At 46.9% G+C, this 25671-nt stretch overlaps 1 protein-coding gene across 3 annotated transcripts in view; it reads right to left on the bottom strand.

Annotated features, from left to right (window-relative positions):
• Positions 1-2246: 2246 nt before the first annotated feature.
• NTRK3 (neurotrophic receptor tyrosine kinase 3) overlaps positions 2247-25671 on the bottom strand; it is a 205137-nt gene continuing 181712 nt past the window's right edge. For 2 of the 3 annotated variants that reach the window (XM_062501234.1, XM_062501235.1), the window contains 2 exons: positions 5974-6132; positions 2247-3145 (listed from right to left, as the gene is read on the bottom strand). In XM_062501234.1, the coding sequence (XP_062357218.1) occupies positions 2960-3145; positions 5974-6132 (345 nt within the window). In that variant the 3' untranslated portion in view covers positions 2247-2959. Of the gene's footprint in view, positions 3146-5973; positions 6133-23368; positions 23444-25671 lie in introns of all 3 variants that reach the window. The other variant, XM_062501233.1, reaches the window with a different exon arrangement.

Raw genomic sequence — 25671 nt, 5'->3', positions numbered from 1 at the left:
CCTGAGCTCACCTCCTTGTTGTGACAATACAAAGAGGTTGTGAAAGGGACAGGGTGGTGGTGCTGGGGAGGAAAAGGAGGAGGAAAGAAGTGAGGAACAGAGGATGTAGCTGCTGTGCAGCTGTGATGAGGGAATCTCATCAGCTGGGAACCAGTGTCTGCAGGTGGCTTCATAATGCAAAAGCCCATGACACTGGCCAAAAAAAGAAGTGAGAGCATGGGAGTGAGAGTGGTGGACAAAGTTGTGGCCTTGCACAACCTGGCACAGTGCCTGGGAGCCACAAGAACAAGAAGTCACTTGGGGTAAGAGACAGGCTGCACCAGGAAAGGGTTTTCTTCTGGAGATGCTGGACAATTAACAGCCATTTCTTGTTCTCTCCCTGTGCTGAATCTCCATTCCTTTCAACCAAAGCATCTAGCACAAAAAGACTGCCAAGCTGGGGCTTTTCACCAGTCTTTTCCCCTTTCAAAACTGGACAAAAGTAGGCAGGATATCCTCTCCCAAAAGACTGAGATCCTGCTATGGAGAGGCAGCATGGTACTGTGTTCCTGTGCGTGGACTCCTGGTGCTGGCCCACACCCTTGTCCATGACCACTCCATTGTTGGTGATGCTGTGAGCACCTACTGCCTCTTCAGTGGCACTCTGTCCAGGCCACATTGGCATGAGTTTGTCCCATTAGCCCAGATCTCTCTAACAGGCAGAGGAAAGTTATGCCCTTAATCCCACAGGGTTACTGCCAGCCATCATCTCCCACCCCAGGCTCACAGTGCTCATTACACAAGCACAGAAGCTTGTGTAGTGTCCCCTCCCTCTCTCTGAAGCCATCAGACAGGTCATGCCAGTGCCATGAGTGAAAGATATTGATTATCAGGAGACATGGGGAATGGGGAGAGGATGCAAGATCCTTTCAGTGCAAGCTGTAACCAGTCACTTAGCTCCCTTTGCATCCTGGACATGACTGTTACTCTGGCCATGGGGAGGGAGTCAAGATCCCTTCTCTGTCCCCTCTTCCCCCATCTGTATTGCCTTCCTCAAGTGCCACATCCGAGCAGGCTATTTCTGTGCTGGCAGTTGTTGCCTTCTCAAAATTGCCTTGACAATGCCTGTGCTGACCATTCCCTGCCTCCTGAGAGCAGCTGCCAAGATGAGGTTCCCACTCATCCTGCATTATCCATATGAAAAAAACAAAAAAAGCCCAGAAAGGTTTCGTATCCTCAGCCCAGTCTGGACAGGCAGGATTCAGCATCTGAGTGAGTGTTTCCCCAGGTCAGGACTATTTTCTGTGCCGGGGAGATCGGCCATAGTGAGGATGCTGCTGTCTCTCCCTCCCTGTCCCCAGCACCCCCTGTTGCTGCCTGTCAGGCCTTTCTCCTCATTGAGATGCAAGGCTGGACACTGCGGCCATCCGCTGAGCCGTCTGCTCCTGAAGGCACCTTCCCCTCCTTCCCCCCTCCTCCCGGGGCTGCCTGTGGAGCTATTCTTCAGCCTCTGCATTTCACAACAGCTCAGAGGCAGATGCATCAATCCTTTCAGGGGATGGGGACGTGAGGAGAATGGCAAGGGAGCTGCAGGCAGGTGTTGGTAGGTTCCCAGCCATCTCACAAGCCTGGTCCCCCTCCCTGTCCCCCGCTGGCTTGTGCCTGAGGCTTGGACTGAGGCATGGGGCAGGAATGGGGAAGGGAGAGGATGGGGAGGGAAGAGCGCTGGGATATGCTGACCCCATAGACGTGCCCAGCAGGGTTGCAGGCATGTTCCCAGCTGTCTGCACCCTGTAGCCTTTCCCCCATGTGGGGAGCAAGGATCCAACCCTGCTCACTGAAGGTTTACACAGGGGGGCCAATTTGGCCCTGGTGCAGACAGCTGAGGGCAGAGGAACAACCCCATGACCACCAACAGCCCTAAGGGTGGGGAGGAGTGGGGCTGTTCCTCCCAAAGTGATGGCCTGGGTGAGCAGCACTCCTGTCTCACACACTGGAATGGGGTGGGGATGATTCGGGAGCGGGTCCCCAGGACTCCCAGGTGCAGCCGCTGTGGTCCCGCTGCTCGCCCAGCACTGGCAGGAGCCGGCAGGGGCAGGAGCCTGCAGGCTGCGGGAGGGCGGCTGCACCGGTGTGTGTTTTACCCGTAGGTGACACAATCCTTTTTGACTGTGTGTTCAAAAGCCTTGAGTCTGTACATTTAAGAATCAGCAAATTAGAAAAATTGTCCTGAAATGTTGGAGGGAGGAAAAAGGCAGGAAGGCAGAGGGGGGATGAGGAGGGACTAAGAGGAAGGGAGGGAAGGGGTTGGTAAAAGAGAGTTCATCCAGGGGCATTGCCCTGGCTTTGTGCCCATCACCTGCGGGCTGGCAAGGAGGGAGGGAGGCAAGGACGAAAAGGGAGGACTGATTTCACACATTCAGTGCATATCATACAACCAGGGCAAGGCTTTCTTCCTGGGGTTCCTACCCAGGATGGACGGCATCGCTGCCATAGCCGGTCTAGAGCCCTGCCCAGCAGCCCGAACCGTACTCACAGCAGGGTTACATTTCACTGCTTGACTGCTTGGGGGAAGGATACCTTCTCCTTTCTTTCTCTTTTTTTCCCCCCTTTCTTTTTAATTATATATATATTTTTAAGTACTTTTTCTCCCTTTTTTTGTTTCCTTTTTTGTATATATATAGTCTCACAATTTTCTGTAACAGCAGCTTCTTTCTGTATTGGTGTGGAAGTTATATAGAGAGATATCTATAAATATATATAAGCCAAACTGCCTTACAGGTTGTCATTCTGTGGGATTTTTCTTGGTTTGCTTTTTGTTTTGCTTTTTTTTTTTTTTGTTTTCAGTGTTGTATGTGTAGCAGGCACTTGAGTTTATATGAAGATGTTTGCTTGGGAGCTGAGGGGCAAAGGGTTTTGGATGGGGAGAAGGAAGGAAGGATGGGAGGAAGGAGCAGGGACTTCAAACAAGTGGCCACTGCTAGCCAAGGATGTCCAGGTAGATTGGTGTGGCCTTGCCCAGAGCATGGAGGATCTTGTAGATCTCCTTGATGTTGAGCCGTTGCTGAGGTTCCCTCTGCCAACAGCCCAACATGATGTCATAAACCTCCTTGGGGCAGACTCGGGGCCTTTCCAAAACTCGGCCTTGGGTAATGCACTCAATGACCTGAAAGAAAGAAAGAAAAGAAACACTGAACACCAGCAGGAAAGTTTATGGAGGATGTCCTGTCCTTGATACTGCTTGGCTGATGTGGCACCATTCAGTGAATGGGAGCACTGAGAAGCTAAGTCTCAGATCTGCACATCCTCAGTGCTCATCTATTTGTTGCTAATGATAATTTTACCATGAAAAGTTTGTCTCCAGCTGCAGTTTTTCAGATCCCAAAAACCTTCCCCATTTGACACCTACCTACCTCAATGCACTCTCCAAAGAGGAGGTCACTAGCAAATGAAATAGGCTTTAATATATGATGTCAGTTTTTCCTGTTAAATGAGGAAGGAAAAAAAGTCTTTAAATCCCCAAAGTATGCTAATATTTTGCACAGCTGAAATTATATTTTTCTTGCCTGAAAACCAAGCATCCTTTCCATTACAAAGCCCAGGAGAGATTAATAAGTAAGAGTTCAGAGCATCTTTTCCTACATACTTCCCCTCTTTCTGACATAGAAAAGCAACTAAAAGAATGAAATTTCATGTCAAATCACATCTGGGAAGGAGAAAAAAAAATTACAATGTTATCACTCTGTTTTGGGTCAGATCAGTGCTGCTAATGAGAAAAATGTGAGGTCCTGGATAACAGCAGAGTCTCTTCGGAAGGATGCCATTGGAAAGGACTCCCCTAAGGGTCTCTTTGTGTATTGTTTACAGGAGGAATGAATGAAAAGGAAGGGGAAATATGAGTTTCCAGAGAGTTGCTATTACTGCTTGGCCTCCTTGGTTGGAGTTGATGAGTCCCAGCATTGCAGCGTGCGAGCAGCCTGCCACGCTCTGCAGATAAACACCAGTCCCAGGCAGTGTGTTGAGGGAAGCCACCCAGCAAGAGGTGTTTGGAGTTTATCATTTATGAATAGTAATGGTCCCACCACTCATCAGCAGCTCAAGGGATACTTATCACTGTGCTGTTTGCATACAAATACAGAAGGGAGAGATTAGGACCTGACGAAAGTGAGGAGAGCAAGACACAGCACGAAGAGAAGCCTGCATTGCCACAGAACTGCTGGCTGATCACTGCGGGGAGCAGGTGAGTTATGGTTCCTGTCATCCTGGACATACACAGGAGCCCTGTGCTCAGCTCTTTCTCTCCAGGGGAAAAGGAAAGGTGTAGAGAGAAGTTGATGGACAGGCTGAGTGGTGCCCTACCTTGTTCCTCTGCTCAAGAGAGGGTTTCTCCCTACCTTGGAAAAACCTGCTGAAAATGCTGTGGGGGAATGAGGCCATGCAGGTGGCACAGGAGGGAGTGGGTATCCCAGCCTTGCCAAGGCAAACACCCAGCAGGGGAGATGCTAGGCCAGCCTGGTGCTTGCTCCTGGTCCAGTCCTGGCAGTCAGGAGCTTGGCACAGGCTCATTGACCTGTCCCTCCATGGCCTCTGCCCCTTCATGGGCCCGTGGCACTGCATCTGGGCTGCCACAGGGACTTGCTCTGATGCCACACCTTTCAGGAGCTGGTGGAGGTGTCAGTCCTCTGCAGCCACATAGTGTCTGCCCGTCCCTCCACAAACTGAAAAATGAGACTGATGAGAGCTGATGTGGCTCCCTCCCATCAGGATACTGTGGTCAGCAGGCAAAAAGAAGTGGATGCACCAACAGGGAAAATGATATTTAATCCCAGGGATAGTAGCAAACCAATACACCCTCAAGATTAAGGGTGGCAATTTTGAGCCCTACTGCCCTGCAAAGGAAACCGAGGCAGGATGCCTGGGCAAAGCTGAGCTGTCATAGTCCAGTGTGCCAGTTGCCCACGTTCAAGCTCCATGTGCTCATTTGTGCGTGTTTATATTTACCCTCACAGGGAAATGCAAGAGCAGTTCATTAAATAGCGTGACAAATAACTTCTGTTGCTGTCGATTCCATTGTTTGTGCCTCTAAAATGTTTGCGTGTGCTACTTTGGGATATACAGTCAGGCCCCATTGAGCACACGAATGGGCAAGTATTACAGCTGTAAAGCAACACCTTGGATTTGCCATGTCTGCAACTCACTTAATTAAGGGATCTGTACCCAGAAAGCAGAAAACGCATATTTTTCATTACAAAAGGTGAAATTTCTGAAATCCATTAGATACACAGTAGGATAAAAATGTTCAAGGTTCCCACACACTGCTATGTCAATGCATCTTTTTCCTCTTCTATAATACCTCCTGCTATTCCAAGCAAAAATCTTCCAATGCATTTCTGCTGATGTGCCTGAAACTTCAGCAGTGACACCCTGATAATCCCAGTTGGTCTTCCCTCAACATTTTTACAGTGTAGCCTGTCCTGGTGGGCTGCAACTTTTGCTAGTCAAAGAAATAACAAGGGCAAACAAGCTCCATGGATTCTACCCTCAGTGAACTGGGGTAAACCATATCATAGATATCCCAATGGCAAAAACCCCAAGGAAATGTGCTACATGTGATATACCAGGCTTAAAACAATTTCTCTCAAACTGGAGCCTGCAGTAAGAGCTTTATCTACAAAAGGAAATTCAAGGCAGCAATAATTTGGGTATCCCCAGTTCTGGCAGCACCCTGAGAGTGCTGAAATATGACAGATACATCAGGAACTTAGCAGTGAGGGGCTGAGGATTACCCAGTACATGACTTTGGCAGAGCTCTTTGATTCCTGCAGACCTCAGTTTTCCCAGCTCTTAAACTGAGATAATGACACTTATCCCATGGCTTCACCATGGGACTGCCAAGGGGGGGGGACCATCCATGCACTATTTCTTTGCAAACAACCTGGAAAGGAGAGATGGCAAAACACAGTTTTCAGCTGAGGTGTCTCAGCACTGTTGTACCTCTGTGTTCGAGAGCTGGAACCAGGGCTGCTTCCCATATGTGAAAATCTCCCAGAGGATCACCCCGAAGCTCCAGACATCACTTTCTGTTGTGAATTTCCTGTACATGATGCTCTCCGGAGGCATCCAGCGGATAGGCAGCATGGTGTGTCCTCCAACCTGGGTGAGGAAAAAGGCACAGGGAAATCTGAGTGGTGGCAGTCCTGAGGAAGGGGTCATAGAATCAGGTCATGGAATCAAGCTCTTGGCCCTATGCAGGACACTCTAATAATCACACCATGTGCCTGAGAGCATTGTCCAAATGCTCCTTGAGCTCTGCCAGGCGTGGAGCTGTGAGCACTTCCCTGTGAAACGTGTTCCAGTGCCTGAGCACCCCATGTCATGCCAGCCCTGACAGGATGTGCACAAACTCAGGGTCTCCCTGTGAGCTACAGCAACAAGGAGTTGTTCCAAAAAGCTGTGCTGGCTCCTGCCTCCTCTACCACTCGTGGGTTTACCCACCAATCCCACCTGGTTAACGTGATGCACAGCGAGTGAAGTGTATCAAGATAAATTACATCCTCTCCACCCAAAATGGGCTGGTAAGGCAATCAAATGCAAAATGCCAAGAACATACTCCAGCCCTACAGTCTGGTGAACCTGGACACCGAGCAAGAGTGGTCAGCAAAGCATTTCAGGGCCTTGATACTCTGAGACATCTATCAGAGATACAGCATGAGGGCTGTCCCGCTTCAGAAAGGTTCTCTAAAGCCATGCACAGGCATCTGTGCATCACGTAATTGCATGAAAGATTTTGAGCTCACAAAACTCTGCTACAGGCCTTTTCAGAGAGTGATTCCCATATGTAAATGACTCCAGGACCACACTGCAGAAGGTGGTCTGTAGGTAAAGAACAGGGTAAAGAACAGGTGGGGGGGATATGCCCATCACTTAATGGAGGAGGGAAAGTCAGCCCCTTTGAAGAGTTTGGAACAGGGTGTGTAAAACTGGGGTATGCCAAGGCAGAGAAAAGCACTGCCTCAGGTAAGAGTCAGCCCTTCTGTAAGGCACATGAATCCAGCAGGTACACAGAAAGCTTGCAGGATACATACAAACAGCTCCAAAGCAGATGGATTTACCTTTGGATTCATTAGAGATTCCTAAACAAGTTACTCTGAGCAGAACAAGTTTTTTTTCTGTTCTGTCCTTCTGCTCCATCTGTGGGGAAACAGCTAATTGCTACGACCAACCAGTGCTGGAAGCAGCAGGACTGCAAGTCTCCACACTTGTTTCTGCTGAGGGTAAAGTGTCCAAGGCTTTAGCAGTGATGAGAAAAGTGTTTTTGTGGAGCTGCTTGGAAGACTGCTGGTCTCATTAGGGACACCAAAAAAGCAGTGTTTATAACTTTGTAGCACTGCAGCTGAATCAAACAGGCAGAAATCTCTCTGGTCCTACCAAGGATGAGGGAAGAAGGTATCTTCTGTCTAGGACTCCAGCATATGTGTGGCTATTACAAGTAATGAGATTGTTGTGCTTGCTGGGATGAAAACATTTCTTTCACAAACAAAAGCTCTCCTCTGAGCTCCCAGTTTTTCCACAGATTTCTTTGACTGATTAAAGCAGAGCTAGTGTGGGGAAGGGTCAGTACAGGGACACTGCAGCACTTGGAAGCAAGAGGGAGGTGTATTGGAATACGGTGTGAAAAGGGATAGGATGCTCAGCTGGCTTTCTGCATGGAGGGGCTCAGATTTCTATGGGGCTTGGCAGAATTTAGACTCAGGTTTGCAGCGTTGTACTCAAAAGGCTACAGACCTGCCCTTTCCCTTACTCTCAAACAGACCCTTCCTCAAAAAAAGAGGAGTTTTAAAAGTCTAGGGGAGATCTTTCTTTCCTAAATGCAGATGTCTGATGATAAAAAGCTCATTGCAGCTCCACACCTCCTGTTCAGAGGTGGCTTGGCTGGCGTGGTCTCAACTTGCTGCTCTGAACTCCCGAGAATGTTCTGCCATAATGGAAATGGAAATGGAAATATGCTTTTCTTTGTTTGTTCCTTCGAAACCCTGGCTGCAAATTTAGCTCTTCCCTGCATTCCTAGCTTTTACAAGTTGCTTCCCCTTCTTGCAAAGGGCTCTGAGGAAACGTTATAAGCAGAACAGGACATACATCAAACTTGATTGTTGCAAAACTGTTTTGTGCTAATGCTTATTTTATTCTCCTTTAAGTAGCACTAACTCTTCAGTTTTCCAGCAATCTCAAAATGATTACTTGTTGAAAAGCTCTCTACATTTGCAATATCCTGAATATTTCAGGACCATTTGCGATTACAGGTAATACAATATACTGAGCACAGTTAACTCCCTTTTGAACAGGTCTTACAGCAGTTCAGAATATGTGAACCAGGTCCTCAGCTTACACAGACAGTATCAGAGCAGCACTGCTCGAATGGGAGGGTCCTGATTCACACCACTCAAGGATCTGGCCCTGAAAGCAGAGCAGAGAAGCCAGTAGTGCCATCTCAGTTCTAATAAGATAAAATAAAGTCAAGGTCTTTGGTCTCCTCTGGACACACCCTGGTGAACATCTGCCAGCAAAATGACATACACAGTCAAGAGTTGTCCCGAGGATGTGACAACACAACAGTGGCTTAGCTCATAGCCTGAAGTTCAGAAATAGCTAAAGCATTCCTCCCAGCCATGTGATACACAGTTTTTACTACAAATTAATCTGGTAATAATTAATAATCAGATTCATTTGGGGAAGAAAATTCAAACAAGCAATGCCCAGAAAATTGTGGATCCCAAAACATGGCCCAGCTATGCTCAGAGATGAGAAGGTGTTCCTTGCAGAGGCATGCTTTGCAGCTCAAACAGGGTGCCACAGTTTTGAGAGCAAAGATTAAGCCTTGCACTTACCAGCCATAAGCAGAACAGGCATCAATTAAACTCCACCCTAAACCTACTCCAATGTCTAACTTAGAACATAAGGCTGACTATTATGCTTTAAAGGATTGCCTCTGACTATCCCTTACTGCTTCCCTTGCAAACTGATTAGGATTAAAATTCCCATTTCACAGATGAGAAAACAGATGCAGGAAGGCAGGGAAAGGCCCTGCTCCAAGGCTGTGCAGTAAGTGAACACCAAGTCCTCCTGGTCTGCAGTCAGCCATACCCTGTTATTTGATGATGTAGCAAAATGATTTAGAGCTGAGGACAGAGGGATTGTGCTAGTGATACCACAGGAAGCAGAGTGTGTCCAGGATGACAGAAATCCTTTGCATAATGTGTAGTGATTGTGAGCTGTGTTCTGCCACTGTAGACTGGCACGTGATTCCCACAGCTACATACTTGTTTTACAGGACAGGCCATTGCCAGAGGCATAAAAGCAAAATGATGCTATTAAATCAGGCTGAAAAAAGGGTGCTGTTTTATTCTTTTGCAAAGGCAGCTTACAAGGCATATCCTTGGCTTTGGAAAGAATCATTACCATGCCTTTAGGGAGAAGGTGAAAGTTCATTTCAGCCTCTGCTTGCTCAGAGCTGGGTCTAGCAGATTTCAGAAATAAGTGACCATGCAGGACTGGTGTTTGTTAAGAGAATGCTACTTCTGAGTCTTCTGTAAAACAGCCACGTCATCTTCCCACACCATCTTCTCCATTTCTCTTGAGCTAGGGATGGGAGAGCCCTGCTAATGGGTAGGCTCACCTTCCCCAAGGGTAAAATGTCCTAAAAGAGTGGCATTACAGCATCTCCCCTGGAGACACTCCATAGCTTGGAAGAGGGCTCTGCTTGCAAGCAAATAAGACAAGCAAATCCTCTTCTGCTCCTCTCTTTAAATCCTAAGATGCTGCCAAGCTTGCCCTTTCGCCTTGTTATTTTAATGCTTCACAGACCTGCAGACTGGCCTCTATCCCATTGCCATGGCTGTCTAGCTTTGTTTGACATTTTTAGCTAACTTTCTCTCCTTAGATCAACTCCTCATGCCCACACTGACACTTTATTCCCACTGCTCCACTCTTTCCATTCACAATGCTATCCTGGTAATAAACAGAGCAATCAGTGTACATCCTCTGAGCTGCCAAAGTTTTCTTCCTCTTCATTTCAAGATTGCAGTATCACCTACTTGCTTCCATCCCTTTCTAGTGGATGCTCCCAAGGGCATGACCTGATCCACAGCCCCTTGTTTCTGACATTCCTGGCCCCTGCTCTGAAGCCTCATTACACATCCAAACCCATGGGCTTGCAAGATAGCCAGCCACTCCCTCTGAGCAGCTTATTGCTGGATTAGATATGAACCTCGGGGAGCTGGGGGAGGTTCATGAAAGGCCAGCATTAATGGCCATTAGGGACAGGGATAATTGCTTAATGCTAGTACAGCACTTTGAGGATGTAAAGCTGTATAAGTGCTATGTACAACTAGTATTATTAGGCTTGAGGTTTGTCTGCTACCAAGGAAAGCTGGTGTCTGGGGGAAAAGTTCTCCTTGTCCCAGCTTTCTGAATGACATCCAGATGATTAGGAAAGGAAAAGATGACATGTTATCCCCTGGTGAGTCTGACAGTACAGCAGCAGGTAGTGGAGCAGCAGTGTTCAGCAAGGACTGTGCAATAAATCCACAGTTTGGGCCACCAGCAGAGATAACCTGGAAATCAAAACCAGAGCAGGGCTGAAAAATCCTCATGCAAATTTAGGACTGGTGGGAATGCAGATACTAGCACGTGACAGGCAGCTTTTGAGAGGGAAGCACTGTTTTTCCCCTTCCCAGCTCACATAGCAGCACCAGGGCTGTAGCCCAAAGCAGCATTCAACAAGGAACTACTGAGCCATCTTTTCTACACCCACAGCTGGAAGGCACCTCCACGGATATCAGCTCAGAATGGGATTTGGTGTCCAGCATACTCTTAGCCTGTGGGGTTTTTTCTTTTTGCGCAGTTTCCTTTGCAATGTTGAAATAAAAAACAAACCAGACAAACAAACCCAAACAAAACAGCAACAACAAGAAAGACAAAAAAAACCATAGTGCTTTTGTTTTCCTTGGTCATTTGACATTTGCTTTCCAAGGTCATTTGACACCTTTTCTCCTGCTTCTGGCACAACTGATGGAGGCTCTGCTCCTGCTCCTGCCTTGGGAAGATCACAAGAGCCACTGTAGGTGTCTTTGTATCATGCGGCATTATTTGAACTTGTCATTTTTTTTGTGTAGGAAGTGGAGACATTTGAGTTTGTACAGAATCATGTAGCAGTAGTGGAGACCTTGGCACCATTCCTCTCCAGGAAATTCCACTCAATACTCAATCTACTCAACCTACTGATAGGGCACACATTCTCTGATTGCCATCTCTGTTCCTGCTGCTGTAGTTAGGGGTGATCTGGGATCTTCTTTCATTGCAGACCTGGATGCCATCCCAGGCTGGACCACACCAAATCATATGGCTGTAGAGCTCAGCACTAGGAGCTGGGTGATCGAGCTCTGAGCCTTCTCTCAGCACGTAGCTGTAAGTCCCCACCAGGACACGCCGATTCCTGCTGCAGGCAGGATGTGTTGTTAATTCAGAAGCTCTGGACAGCCTTGTATGAGTAAGAGCCACAGGTGGCTCTCAGGGTCATCTGAGAGGATGTAAGGGAAAAAAAAAAAAGAAAAAGCAAGAAGGAGGAAAAGCTGCTCAGTGGCTAAGCTGAGCTCCTGGAGAAAAACAAACAAAACTGCTGTAGATTGTGCCTTTGTGAGTCAATGTTTGTAAGTTCAGGTTGGGGCACAAGGAGATGACTTCTCAGGGTAATGCAAAGAGCAGCACATGCTCCTGGTTGGGGATCCAGGAGGAGACACTCCTCCCTTGCCTTCAGCCTGGATCCAGCTGCACTGAGAAATTTTTCAGATGTGCCAGTATTTTGCCTCTGTGAGTCCTGACAGATTCCTGGGCACCTTTTACAAAGCAGAGGGATTAACTCTGACATTCCAGACAGAGCTGAGCTTTGCTGAACCTTAGCTGTCCCCACTTCATAGTTTCAACTGTCACCTTAGTAGGCTCTTAAGTACCCAAGTTTAGATCAGAGGCTGCTGAATTTAACTTCAAAATATAACTGGATGTGATTCCCAAGTGCTTTATCTGTAATTTTCTTTCAGCTTATCCAAGAAGCAAGGTCCTAGCTATATCTGAGACTGCACCATTGCCAGAATTACCTTAGCCTCCAAAAATCCCTAAGGTGTTCTCGTGATGGAAAGGCATCGTGTGTTATGGCTGCACCAGCCCACGGGCTGAGCTGCTTCTAAGTGACTCAAAAGCCATCATAGATAGCCCTGTCCTTGCCTTCACCTCTCATACCTTTGCAGTCACTGCTGTCATAGCCAGTGCTGAACGTGAGATTAAACAGTCAGCACACAACAAAAAGCCTCCATCAAACTTTTCAACTTACTTGACCGTGTCCTCACCACGCTCCATTCTCTGGGAACAGCAGATGTGATCCTCTCACAATTCTCACTGGCTACACCAACCATCTCCTCCACTGCAGGCTCTGGCAGTGCCACAGCAAGAGGCTGCCTACCCGCCTCCCTGCATGCCAGCAACAAAAGACATCTCACAGCAGTTTTCTAGGGATTTTTGATATTTACAGAATGCACAAAGCAATCTGGAGCTGTTTCTCCTACTTGCATGGAGCTGTGCTGGGTGTCCCAGTCTTGCCCAAGGAAAGGGACGTGCCGGTTGCCTGCTGCTAGAGGTGAGAAGATTGGATTTACCCAGAGAGAGCACAGGAAAAGGAACCAAATGTCCTTGTCACGAGGTGATGTAAGGAGACAGATGGACTTGTTCAGGAGCAGGAAACACTGACCAGGCAGGGTTAATGTGAAACCAAGAAAGGGGTGAGAGCTTCCTGCTGTCAGTAGGACTGTTTGGCAAGGGACTGTTTGTTCCCCCTAGATGCACATACTGTGTTTAAACATGAGTCTAAAAATAAAACCTGCCATTGACATTGTTTTTCCTTACTTCATTTAACAATCTAGTTGCTTTATGACCTGTAATTCTGAATCACGTTGAATCAAGCAGTGTAATTTGCAAGCAGGGACAGCGGCCTTTCCCCCCTACCCCTCATCTCTGCTCCACTGAGTGTGTTTTAATCCCACGGTTTTCAGCATTTCTAATGAGCCATTAACAAGCTGCCAATTACTTATGCAAATGACGGAGGGCAGACATGGAAGGGTGGCTGTAGCTAGAGGTAAATTCTGCTACCTCAAAACGGTCTGAGATAAATCACTGCTGCTCTAAGAGCTGCCTGTGCCCAAGACTCCTCTCAGCCATACTATCTACTGTCTAAAAATGCCAGAGGTAATGCAGAGGATGGTTAAGACAAGGGAAACAGAGGAGAAATTGCACATATATTTTTAATTATGTTTGCCAATAATCTGCTTGGTGTGCACCTTACTACAACTCACTCTTCACCTTTTCTTCCCAAAACTCAAAGCAGCTGCACTCCCTGCTTGGAAACAGCTGCACAATCAGCCTGCAGAGGAATAGCCAGTTCCACGTTCATCTGAGTAAAAGCTCCTGAAGCCATGATCTCCAACACCAGGATATAAACTGGGAGAAACCTCACCCATGCCTTATTCAGCTGAGGGGTGGTGGGAGAAGAGGAGCTGTAGTTTGCAAAACATGTAGTAAAGAGATCAGCGAGGGCACCACCAGCTCCTAGCAGGTCCTAAACCATTGTCCTAAAGGTTGCTACCAGAGCCTTCCCAGGTGAAGGAGAGGTGACCAAACTGATTCCCTGGGCCACCTACTGAGAGCTTCTGGTGGCCCAGAATGACACAGTGCCACACTAGGAAATCAGAGAGCAAAGTGGTAGTGCTAGGGAAGAATTCTCTGGTCAGCTTCCCAGAAGACCCTGGAGTTCCCTGCTCAGCTGTGGGTGGGCACTGGGCAGCTGTGGATCTGTGTGTGCAGGTTGTGGCCTCTGATGTCTTCTGCATCGCAGGCTCAACATGATGGGCACACGTCACGGCCAGTGAAAAGTTACCTTTCTCATGGTCACTGCCCAGATAAGAGCAGAGGCTGGGAATGCCACTAAATCTATTCTAACTACAGCCTCCAGATAGTTTGTCAGGCACCTCACAGGTTTACCAGTTGTCTCCACCAGGCTGGAGGCCCTTCCATCATAACACACTTTCTTAGGCCTGCTCAGAGACATGTAATACCCATGAGACAATGATCTGCTGGTTCCAGCTTTAAAGAGGGTCTGGAGTCTGCAAAGACTGCTTGTGCCAAAAGAAACTGCCCATGAATGCTCTACATTATCATTTTTCTGATAAGGCTACAGAAAGTGTTTAATAGCTCGTAAGCTAATCAGATAGAAGTTAAACCATCATGATGCAAGAAACACGACCATCAGGATTTTGTTCTTTTGGCCATGCAGAGAAAATCAACCCAGTTTCTGGCTTTTGGAAGGAGGAAAAATATTTTCCCAATAAATCTTAACCTGGTGGTATAAAAGCCAAGTCTGAAAATGCCTGAGAAATGCAGCTTAGGAAATAGCAGCAATAAAGAACCTGCATGTGTTCTCTATGCTGAAATGTTTTCAGATGGGTATCTCATCATCTCCCTTTCCATCGTGTCCTGCCAGTGCCTCTCCTCCCAGTAACCAACAACACTCATCTTTCTCTGCAGCCAAAGCCATTCCTGACTGAGGACTACACAAGATGTAGATAAGGCTTCATTACTTCTGGATACTGGATAATCAGTTCAACTGCCTTAGCATTAATCATGATAATATTCAAAATTCATTAGGCTAGATTGCTTGGAAATCTACTTCTTGTTAATGTCAGATTCACTGAGCATCGGCCTGGCAGCATACAGACAGAAAACTGATACAAGCCAGGGCATGCCACCTCTGTATGAAAGCATTCCCTTTTTTATGTGTAGCTGGACCGTGATGTGGAAACTGCCTGGTTTGTGTTTTGTGAATCTTGTCAAGAGCAGTAGAACACCATGAGCACACCATGCTGCCAGTCTGTTGATCAATGAACAGCTCCAAAAATATATATAGCTGCATATATAGTATACAGTTAATAATATATACCACATATACCATCGAGTTTTTAAGGGGGAAGACTAGACACTCAGATCTGCACCCACAAATCCTAATGATGTTGTATCTAAAACCTGGATAAGCAACACAGAAACTTCTATGTATAAGCATGGTATGGAGGTGCAAAAATAGAAAGTATTTTAAAAATCTAAAACTGTCCCTTGCTTTCCTGAAAACTAAGAGCACTTTGGATAAAGAATGGGGCCTTACTGCTTTACCAAAATGAAAATATTTCAGGAATAAAATAGCTGGATCATTTCTTGGAGGCAGTTTCATGTACCAGTTGAGGATTCCTCCAAACAGTGCACTTCCTAATGGTCTATTTGGCCCATTTAGGTGTTTTGGGTATTGTTGCTTTCCTTCAGGTGTGGGTTCTCACCCTCTACTTGAACAGTGGTTTCTCAGCAGGGAAACATCACAGAAATAAGACCAAGATCAGAAGATACATAGGCTTTCTTTCCTAACGAAGGCAGTGCAGGCACAGATGGCATCCCAGATAAACACGCTGAAAGCCATGTTAGAATAAAGAGCTCATCATAAGAGGCTGCAGTGTCACACCTACTAATGATGTGATTAAACCCATCAGTGCTGGTGGGAGAGCTGTGTCAGCTCTGGCACTGCTGAACTAAAGGCTGCATTTCAGAGCAGGGCAAACCCCAGCCTGCACCCCCCACCATCCATCAGTCAGAGCACTGTAGAAACACACTGGGGATAGTGATGTTCATGGCTAAACTTCCTGAGACCTGAACTAGGAGAAGTTGCCATAGGCATCTCCTTCCTGTGCCTGCCTCAAACATCCCTGTCCAAAGATGGTGTGGCAAGCAGGGGAGGGGCTGCAGATGGTGACAAGAACCCAAAAGGGCAGGCACATAAGAGGACCGTGACAACATCTGTCTGAGCACTTCTGTCATGGGGGAGCATCTGTGGCATGAGGAAGGGAAGAAATAAAACCAGCAATAGCCAAAATGGTGATGTGCTGATGGTGAGGCTGGGGTTGGGCTGCAAGGTTCTGCTGGCAAACAAGCTAAATTTAAATTAAATTTAAAAGTTTGAAGGAATCAAGCTTTTCATTCCCTTCTTCTCTATTCTTCCAGCTAAGACTTTCTGCGCACTGAAGTTCCCTCCATTCTCTATCAAGTTGTCCGGATGCCGTGAGTAGGACAGAGCTGCTGCAGTCCCATGCATTTCAACCACTGTGTAAAATTTTTCCTCCCTACTTTAGTCAGCCAGGAGCATAAATAAATAAGCAAACCCACAAACACAGGAACCTGGTTCCCAGATGCCACTAGAGCCCTTGAGCACTAAGTGGCCATCACAGATATCACCAGTCACCTTCTTCTCTCCTTCCTGCAGCCAGACAGACCCTCTACCCCAACCAGCCCTGCTGGGGACATTGCACAAACCCAGCACCTGGTTAGACACATCTGACTGGTTTTGCCCTGATACAGGACAGCTCCTACATAGCTCTCCAAACAGCCCAGTTTTCCTAGAAGAGTCTCTAGCCACCAGCTCTCCATTAGGGTTAGCCACAAGCGGAAGGACGGAAGGAGAAAGTGAGTCTGAAAACCACTAATGTTCTGCAGTGTCAGAAAGGATGAATGACCCCTGCAGACATATGCTGAGCAGACAGGACAGTCCTCAATTATGTCACTGCTGGAGCATTTACTTCAAGGATAAACGTGACTACAGATGCTAGGCTTAAAGCCTTGGCTGCTTTAACTCCTCTGGATAAGCCACTCTAGTCCAGGAGCATTAGAGGTGTGTGTGCACCGTGCCCTGGCAATGACACATGTCTGCCTAGGAAAACCCTTTACAAGGGGAGAGTAGGAAAAAAAAAACATTAAATTTCATTCTTCTCCCTTTCCTTTGTCAGAGCAAGCCCTAAAGGATTTGCTAAGGTATTGATGGGTACCAATCCATATATCCCAGTGAACAACCCACAGCTTCCCCCGGGAAATCACAAACAAATCTTGACTACACAGTGGAAATTTCCTGCTTGCCACACTGATTTTCCCCACTCTCATCCTCACTGCATTATCTCTGTGCTAACTTCTATATACTCCTCTCAACATTTTCTAACCTTCAAGCTCACAAGTTTGTAAATATTTGCAATCAGGTAGCAGATCTCCCCACTCTGGTCATTGTTTAATTATTTACATATAACCCTTTCTATCCTCAGTAATCAATGGCTTCACACTGTTTTTGTTTCTGCCTCACCTCTTCAGAAGCTGCTGACTGTATGGATGCTCTTAGTGGGGCTGAACTGGAGACATGTGACTATGTAATAAAAGAGTATTTAAACTAATTATTGCTGTAGAGACACACACTTTGTTCTTTAACTTGTGTTCTTTACATGGGCTCTTTACATCAGAGCAGCATTTGTTTCACTGGCTCACTGAAAGCCAGAAATTCTAGGGAGCTGCTACCAAAAAGAGACTGTGCTTGGCTTGACAAGGGCATGGTTTATAAAGACAAAATGCAATGTGGCCTGGGGCGGGCACAATCTCACTTTACAGCACTACTTGCTGTATATTGATCAGAATGGGCTTGGTGCTTTATTAGCCACTCAGGAGATGCAATGAGCTGCCACTGGAATTTGTGCTTGATAATCAAAGGTATTTGTCATTCTTCCAAATGCTCTGTGAGTAGGTCTTTGATTTGCACATGTGAAATGGAGGAGAGCAATCTGGAGCAAGAGGCATTGTCCTGATCCACTGCAGCATCCTCCATGGCTCCATGGACACCATCCCATGGCATGGACAGGGTCTCTGGCTCAGCAGAATCCTTCACCACTGGCAAAGATGTCCCTGGTGACACTTGAAGAGCAAAAGCTTTTTGCCTTTCAGCTGCCTGGAGCACAGAGCTCCCTCACAGCCCTTCTTTCTGTTTTGGCTTTCCTGCATTTCCTAGACAAACTGCTCTGCTTTTTTTCTTTTTTTTTTTTTTTTCACTGCCTTTCTCTGACAAGTACAGGTGGCCTTGCTACCCTCTCATTGCACCTCCCCCAGCCTATAATTTTAAACTATTTAACAGCTTTAAATGCACCTAATGAGGCTTCAGCCTGCACTTTGCTGCCATCCCTCTGCTTCTCTGGCACCAGGAAGAAGAGTGGTTTGGAAGCCTATCACGGACTTCCTGCGTTGGAGGTCTAATTACACAGTAACTGGTGACCTTGTAAGTACAGAGTAATCTGCTGTGTAATACCAGGGTAAATGATCCCAGTACTCCTGTCTTTTCCACTGCAGCCTTCCACAGAGATGGAAATACAGCCAGTTAAATGGTAATTAATCTTTGAACCATTTGACACTCACCCAAGGCGGTGAGGAATAACCAGCAGAAGCCTACTGGCTATGGAGGACAAGGAGCCAGTGCTCTGGGAGTGTCCAGGGACACCTGACCAAAGGGACTACCTTGTCACCTGGCTTCTCTGGGAGCCAGCTGCCAGAGGCAGTGGGAACGAGCTGCTTTCTTAGAGCTGGATGCAGCTATTTCCTGCCTTCTAGGCAGCAGTTATTTGGAGAGACACATCCAGAATCATCTGCAGGAGGAAAGGGGCACCAGGTGCATGTGGATGCCCGAGGGAAACATGCACCTGTGCTGTCAGTGGAAGTAGGATGGAGCCAGAGGTTCCATGGTGGGGATGAGCTGTCTGGAGCACTTCCTTACCCTGACTGCAAGGGAGGTGGGTGGGAACAGCACCAACGCTTTCCTCTGAAACCATCCCAACCAGCCAGGCACAGACCCAGGCATTCACCCTGCAAAACTCCAGGAAAATCAGCCAAGAGATCCATTTTCTCTCTCCCCACTGTGAGATGCATTTAATTCCCTCCCACGCTAACAGCCTGCTGCCCTGGGGCTGGGGGCCGTCTGTCTGACCCCTGCTACCTTCACAGCAACAAAATATATTTGCATTCATTTCAGACCCACTGACATCATTCCCTCTGAAGACCTGCAGTTTTTTATGTTAAGCACAGTAATGATTTTCAGATTATAGACTAATAAAATATTTTAATTTGTTCAGCACATTAAGGTGGGCACTATATGATTATTATGACATTTAAATAGTGCTTTAAAAAAAAATATGAGAGGGTCTGCTTGTATTTCTTTTCCAAGCATAAGCACTGAAATAGAAACTTAAAATCCAACACGTGGGTACCAAGATCAGCTCTGATACCTCCCCTGTGCCTGTTTCGCTTGAATACCTGCCAAGTTAAATAAGCAAACATGGGATTGCAGTGTCCTAGTTCCAAACCTGGTTTTGGCAAAGGAGTCCTCCTCCTTAGTCGCTCTGGCCATACTGTGCAGCAGTGGCCTGAGCTAAGCACAACCTCCACGTGCCATCAGATCACAGCTTGGCTGGGTCATCCCACCTGATTGTTAACACTGAGTTTTTACACTTGAGCCTGTACTCACCAATTTCTCCCCTCTGTCCATTCATTGTGTATTAAGAGGAACTAACTGGACAAATCATGGGTTTAGAGCATCCAAGCAGTTTCATGGCATGCAGTGTACACTGCAGGCTGCTGCACCAGCCACCTTCCTCTGCCTGGGTAGCACTTGCATGGTTTGGAGTCAATCAGACTGCACTGGACAAAGCAGGGGCATTTTGGAGAGGGGAAGTTGCCCTTGAAGCACCATGGGTTGGTATGGCTGATAGCTCTGGAACTCCATTCCTAATCTGCAAAACAGGACAATGAAACACCACCCTTGGAAGTGTTCAACGCCAGGCTGGATGAGGCTTTGAGCAACCTGGTCCAGTGGAAGGTGTCCCTGCCCATGGCAGGGGAGGGGGACTAGATGTCTTTAATGTTCCTTTCAATCCAAACAATTCCACGATTCTGTGAACTCACTGACTTCTCAAAAATGCTGCACAGGTAATGGCTTGTACAGTGAAGCTATAAATGGCAGGGGAAAGCTTGACAGCAGAAGGAAAAAAATAGCCAAATGTTTAGCTCAGCATTAGTTGTACCTGGCAAGAGAGACAGAGGGTTACACAATGAATATGATGGTGAAGAATAGCAAAAATGTTCCTTTGTTCTGTGAGTACTTTTGCCTCATTCCTCACCTGGATCATTCAGGCTTAAAGGCAGGTGATTACGTGAAGTCTGTTCTACAAGGCAGAGGCAAGAGTGAGCTCAGGCCTCCCCATTATCATTACCTGACCTTGCATGTTCTCTTTTGCAACCTCAGCATTTTTTTTTTTTTTGTGGTGAGGATTTCTGGGTGGTTATTTTAATAAAACTATGTTAAATTTCTTGCTTCTACACCAGGCACCTGCTGTTTAACAAATGGGCCATGACTAAGCATAGACTGGAAATCAGGGGCAGCTACGATTTAAAGCAATGAGATTCTGGGACTGTCTTCTTCCCCTTAGGAGCACATTTAATAGTGGTGCTTGATTATGAAAAGGATAAATCTGATGTGATTGATGCAACAGGGGATTGGATTTGATGATCCAGGGAATCCCTTCCAGATCTCTTTACTCCTAATGAAGTAATTTTTCAAAGGATTTTTTAAGGGTGAGGTGGGGATGCAGTGCTCTGCTGATGGCAAACAGTGGTGAAGTGTGTAGGTACCTGATGATGGTTAGTGGTTAAATCTACAGATTTAACTAATTCTCATCAACAAGAGGGTGGAGCAGGTCTCTTTCCTGGTTCTTCTGATCTTGAGCAAACTGTAAGGATCCTATCTGCTTCCTTCTTTGCATTTTCCAGCCACTGAGAATTCCCAAAATTCACTCACTGTGAACTAGTATCTCAAATGTCTCAGCTCACAGACTCCCTACATACTCCTAAGGAACTTAACTATTTCCCAACACTGTAATGACTGTGTCCCCTGCAATCTTATTTCCATGTTAATCTCCTTGGTGACCATGAACAGGGATTAATGTAACAATGGCAAACTGAGGCACAGGAGAAATAATGGATTTTCCTACGCTGGCAGAGGACGTCAGTTGCAGGGAAGGAACCTGCAGCACAGTCCTGGTCTGGGATCTCACTGCTGGACTCTTCTCCCTGCACCTGGCTCTGGTCTCCCTTTCAAAACAGGCATAGCAGAGCACAAAGCAGTTTTCAGCCCAAGCGTTCACTGATCTGGGATTCCCATCCTTTGTCAAGCCCTGGGGGCTGAGCTTGGGGATTTTGAAGGTACAGGGCAAGTTTTATCCAGAAATAATGCCCTGGGAAAGTGATAATGTTCTTTTTTTCCCCCCTGAGTAGTTTTAATTCTTTAATTCCTACTTGTTAATAAGATAAAATGCTGTGATTTTTGTAAGATCAAATGGTTCAGGATAAGCTAAAGAACTTTATTAATTAACAGGCTTTTAGAGATGGGAAAAAAATAATAAAAAAGCAACAGGGTGGTAGGTAATAGCTATGAATACTGCTCCAGCATCACCTGCCATGACACTGTAGCCAAGGGGAGGCTGTCATGTTAGTGCTGGGCATGGCATTCTGATAGCAAATAAAAATGATAAATGAGAGGGTAAGGCTTTCTCTCTCCAAAATGTGGTTATTCACAGATGTGCTACATTTCTGCAGGGCCTGATCCTGCAAGTAATACCAGATGTAGCACTTCTGTAGTCCTCTGGCTTCCCCAGGGATTGCTTGGAGCAGTGAGTGCTAGGCCCAGTGGCAAGTGGCTGCAAGATCAAATTCATGGTGTGCCAAGAATTTTGAATGAAAAGAGCTATAAAGAAGTCACATATTATTATGTCACATTGCAAAGGTCAACCCCAGTATCTGTTCTGTCATAAGGACATGATTCAAAGGCAACAAAATAGTGTCAGGGCGCAAGGGAAAATAATTTTTTTTAAACTGCCTTCAGGGCCAAGGATACAGAATTACATCAGTGCTTAGAACTAAATTCCCATCCACACCCCACAATTCAATTTTGGCTCAGAAAGGCATAAGCATAACAAAATCACCTTTCAGTGGCAAATCTTCTTATCTGCTGACATATCCCCTGCAAAATCAGCAATATCTAAACTCACACTCCCATTTGGTTCTGGCAACAGTCAGGAAGTGCCAGAGCCATGCTCTGTCACAGACCCCAGGAAGGATTTGCAAGATGCACTCAGCTGCTGGAGGCAATCCCTGGAGCAGGAGGAGTGGTCCTGACACTTGGTGGGGGACAGCTCATCCTGCATCACCTGGCCAGGGGCAAACAGCTCCCCTCACAGTGCCACAGGGAGCTTAGGGTAACTGGACCCAGGTGATTTATCCCAGTCATGCCTACTTTGCAAATGTTTATGCCCATGTCTGGGACTGCTGGCACAGGGAAGCTAATGGGAAATAAAGTGTGGAAGCCATCACTTTCCTGCCTTAAACTATGAGGGGTCATAACTGCTCTGTGCAGTGTCTTAGGGTGGATTAGCTCTCATCCACTTCCAAAACAGACTCAAGCAGCCCCCCCAACTTTCTGGATCAACAGCGCATTTCCTCGTGTGCCGGAAAAATCCCACAGGACAACCAAGTTGGATGTTGCTCCTGAATCTCAGCCTCAGCAGCCCTGAAGCTTACTGGAGGAGGCTTGTGACAGCTGGGGACACTGAGCTGAGGGTCCTGCAGCCAGCACCACGAGATGCTGGCTTTGCTCTGTAGGAGGGAGTGCAGGGTGAACTGAAGTGTCACCACCCCTCAGCAGGTTTACACAGCTCGCTTGGCTCCTATCAGCCACACCCTTGGCAGAACCAAACTGCTTTGCTCTGTCATAGCTTCAAACAGCAACCTCTCACTGCCTCTCCTCTGGCCCAGGGATAGGAGCAGCAGTGGAAAGTGTTGGGTGGCATCCACTCAATCACAACTGCAGACACCCAGCTAGACACCCAGAATGAGTCCGGACCAGAGCAGAAAAGGAATCAGGGCTGGCATGTGACAATCTAACCACTCAAATGGTCTGGCCCTTGCCAGTTTTACTGTCCAAGCAGCTCTTGAGAGGACAACACAGGTCAGGGACAGTCCCAGAGTGTAGTGCAAATGCTACCCTGCTTGGAGGCACGGGGTAGTTTAGCTGCACAGAGACAAACCATGCTGTACTTGCTGCCATCAGAGGCCAAGGACAGCCCACACTGTCCACTAGTGCAGACACAGCCTGGACACGCACAGAGGAGGGTGGCACTGAGGACTTCTGCATTCATCCCATTTTATCTCACCATCCAGGGAAGCCCCAGAGAGTGGCTATAATAGAAACATGTGCAGTTCCCATCACACACAAGAGCCCCTTCACTGCCAAACGCACAAGACCCGACCTATTCCCAAAGCCACTCAACCCCACATGTCATTCCATGCCCAAGCAGTACCAGTCCCCCACTTCCAGCTGTCCCAGGGTTTGGGATCCACTCACTGTTGCAGCTGCCGACGGTGCCAGTCTCTGTCGCTGCCACGCTGCGCTGAGCTGGCCCTTCAGACGCGGCCCTTCCTGACAGTGAATGGGTGAAAACAAGGGAAGAAGACAAACAAAAGAGAAGGGAAGGGTGAGAGAGGGAGGGAGGGATGGGGGGGGGGGGGGGAATGAAGCAAGGGGACAAGAAGGGAAAGGGTGTGTCTTTAACTGAACCAAAAGTCTTGCTGGCTGCAACATCCTAACACTACACAACCTTTGCTGTGAGGGCATGGCACAGGTGAGACCCTCTGGCCCCTGTGACCACCACCTGGCACCCCACACAACCACCTGCACCAGTGCTGAGAGAGGGTGAGCTGGACAAGAGTCAAGGGGGACTCAGCCTCCTGAAACTTCTCCTTGGACTGTGAGGCCACATAGAATGGTGATAGAATGTCATCCCTTCAGGAACCCAGAATTCATTTCCAGACAAGAGAAATTTTAAGATGCTTGAGCACTTCCTGTGTATCTGGTACTTTAGCATCCTTCTTCTTGCCCCTTGCCAGCCCTCCTGGGCACGGTGCAGGGACTCATCTGTCTCTGCCAGCAGAATAAAGCCCAGGCCTGATGTCTTCACTGAACAAGCTCAAGCCAGCCAGAGTTAAGGGTATTGTTGGCCAAATGTCCCAGTGAAGTACCTCTCACATCACCCTACACTGGCCCAAAAAGTTTTTGTCCCATCAGTTCAGTCACAGGTTGGGGAGGAAAATACCTGATCCCACAGCTTCAAATCACCCACAAACCTGCCAGCACTCAGAAAAATGAGGTTTAGAAAGGGCCAGGGGAAGAAAAATTCTGGGGCAGGAAATGCAGCACTACATTTTCATCTGCATCAAAGTAGGAAAGATTTGGGGAATGGGAGAGAGGAAAAAGGGGTAGGGATCTCAGTGAACACATTAAGAGTGAATGACAGGCAAAGTCTGCTGACTTTCCAGTGAGATGTTTGTGTTCCCACTGGGACAAAATCCTAAGATGGAAAGGCAGTTAGTGAACGCAGTGGTTTGGGAGTACACTTCTGGCAATGCTACTGAAGAACTCAGGCTGAGAGCTGCCTGGGGAATACTCAAAATATGGCCTCAGAGTGTGTCCAGCTGGTCACTGCCCTGGGCACCTGCCCACCCTGCACCAGCAGTGGAAACTGAGCTGCTGAATGTAGCTGGCAGCTCATTCTGCTTGGAGAATTGCCTATTGGATGACTGACTCACCTCCCTTCCCAAAAAGTTGAGGTAGGAATTCGGGGGGGGAGAAAGGTTTAGGAAATTATTTCATGCTGGTTGTTTAAATTGCCTCTGCATTACAGTTGGGGGAAAACAAAAGAGAAGTCTATGCACAAAACTGTATCCTAAAGCCAGCTGTGGCAGAGGCATGGATGTTGGAAAGAAGCAGAGCAAATGAAGTCATCCAGCAGTGGGGGAAAACATCAATATTATATAGTGCAGAACAAAGCAAATTCTACCACAAACACAAAGCTGAAAGGGAAACATCTCCCTCTGTCAGATCTATTACCATGCATTTATTCCAATAACAAATAACTAACCTGGAGAGTAACCCAAACCTGATTTATTTCTCCATCTAAGTAAATATGTAGAGGCAGCCGAATTTGAGTGTAAAAACCACTGATGTCATTTTTTTTTTTTATATACATTGGAAAAAACAGGAGTGAAGTTTCTGCCTTGCTGCCAGGGGATGCTGGCAAAGCTTTTGAGCTACAGATATTGTATCTTGCCACTAATGACTGCAGGGAACTAAAAGGGATTTGGATTTTTTAATGCCTCACATTAATTGATAATTTGGTCTCAGAATCCACAGTGGAACAGAGGATTTGCTATATTGGATCTGTCTAGTGGCCCATAAAATCTGGCGTCTTGCCTCACTGATGCTCAGAAAAATTATCATCCAGTGTCTTTGCTTATAAGGTTTTTGGCTTTTCCTGTAAGGACCATACAGCAGAAAGAGGCAGAAGGTCCCTCTGGCCTACACAACAAACATCTCCAAAACCTTGAAATGTCGGTTTGGCAGGCTTCCCTATATATTTGCACTTTTTTTGTTTGTTTGTTTGTTTTGTTTTTTAAAAAAAGCAAGAAAGAAACTTTTTAACTACAACCATTCTCAACAGATACACTGCTGCTTTAACTCTTGGTCTCCACAGTCCAAATAGAGAGGAGGTGAACTTGTGTTTTCAGAAGGCAAACAGGAGCATGGCTGAGGCCAGAGCGGGGAGATGCCTTCTGCTGAGCAGAACACTATTGATTAGGCAGTATAAAGAT

The sequence above is a fragment of the Cinclus cinclus genome, chromosome 13 (assembly GCF_963662255.1).
Source record: "Cinclus cinclus chromosome 13, bCinCin1.1, whole genome shotgun sequence".
In the NCBI taxonomy this organism is placed as follows: Eukaryota; Metazoa; Chordata; class Aves; order Passeriformes; family Cinclidae; genus Cinclus; species Cinclus cinclus.
Note: the sequence above shows the minus strand (reverse complement) of the source record. Positions and strands in the feature narration are given on the sequence as shown.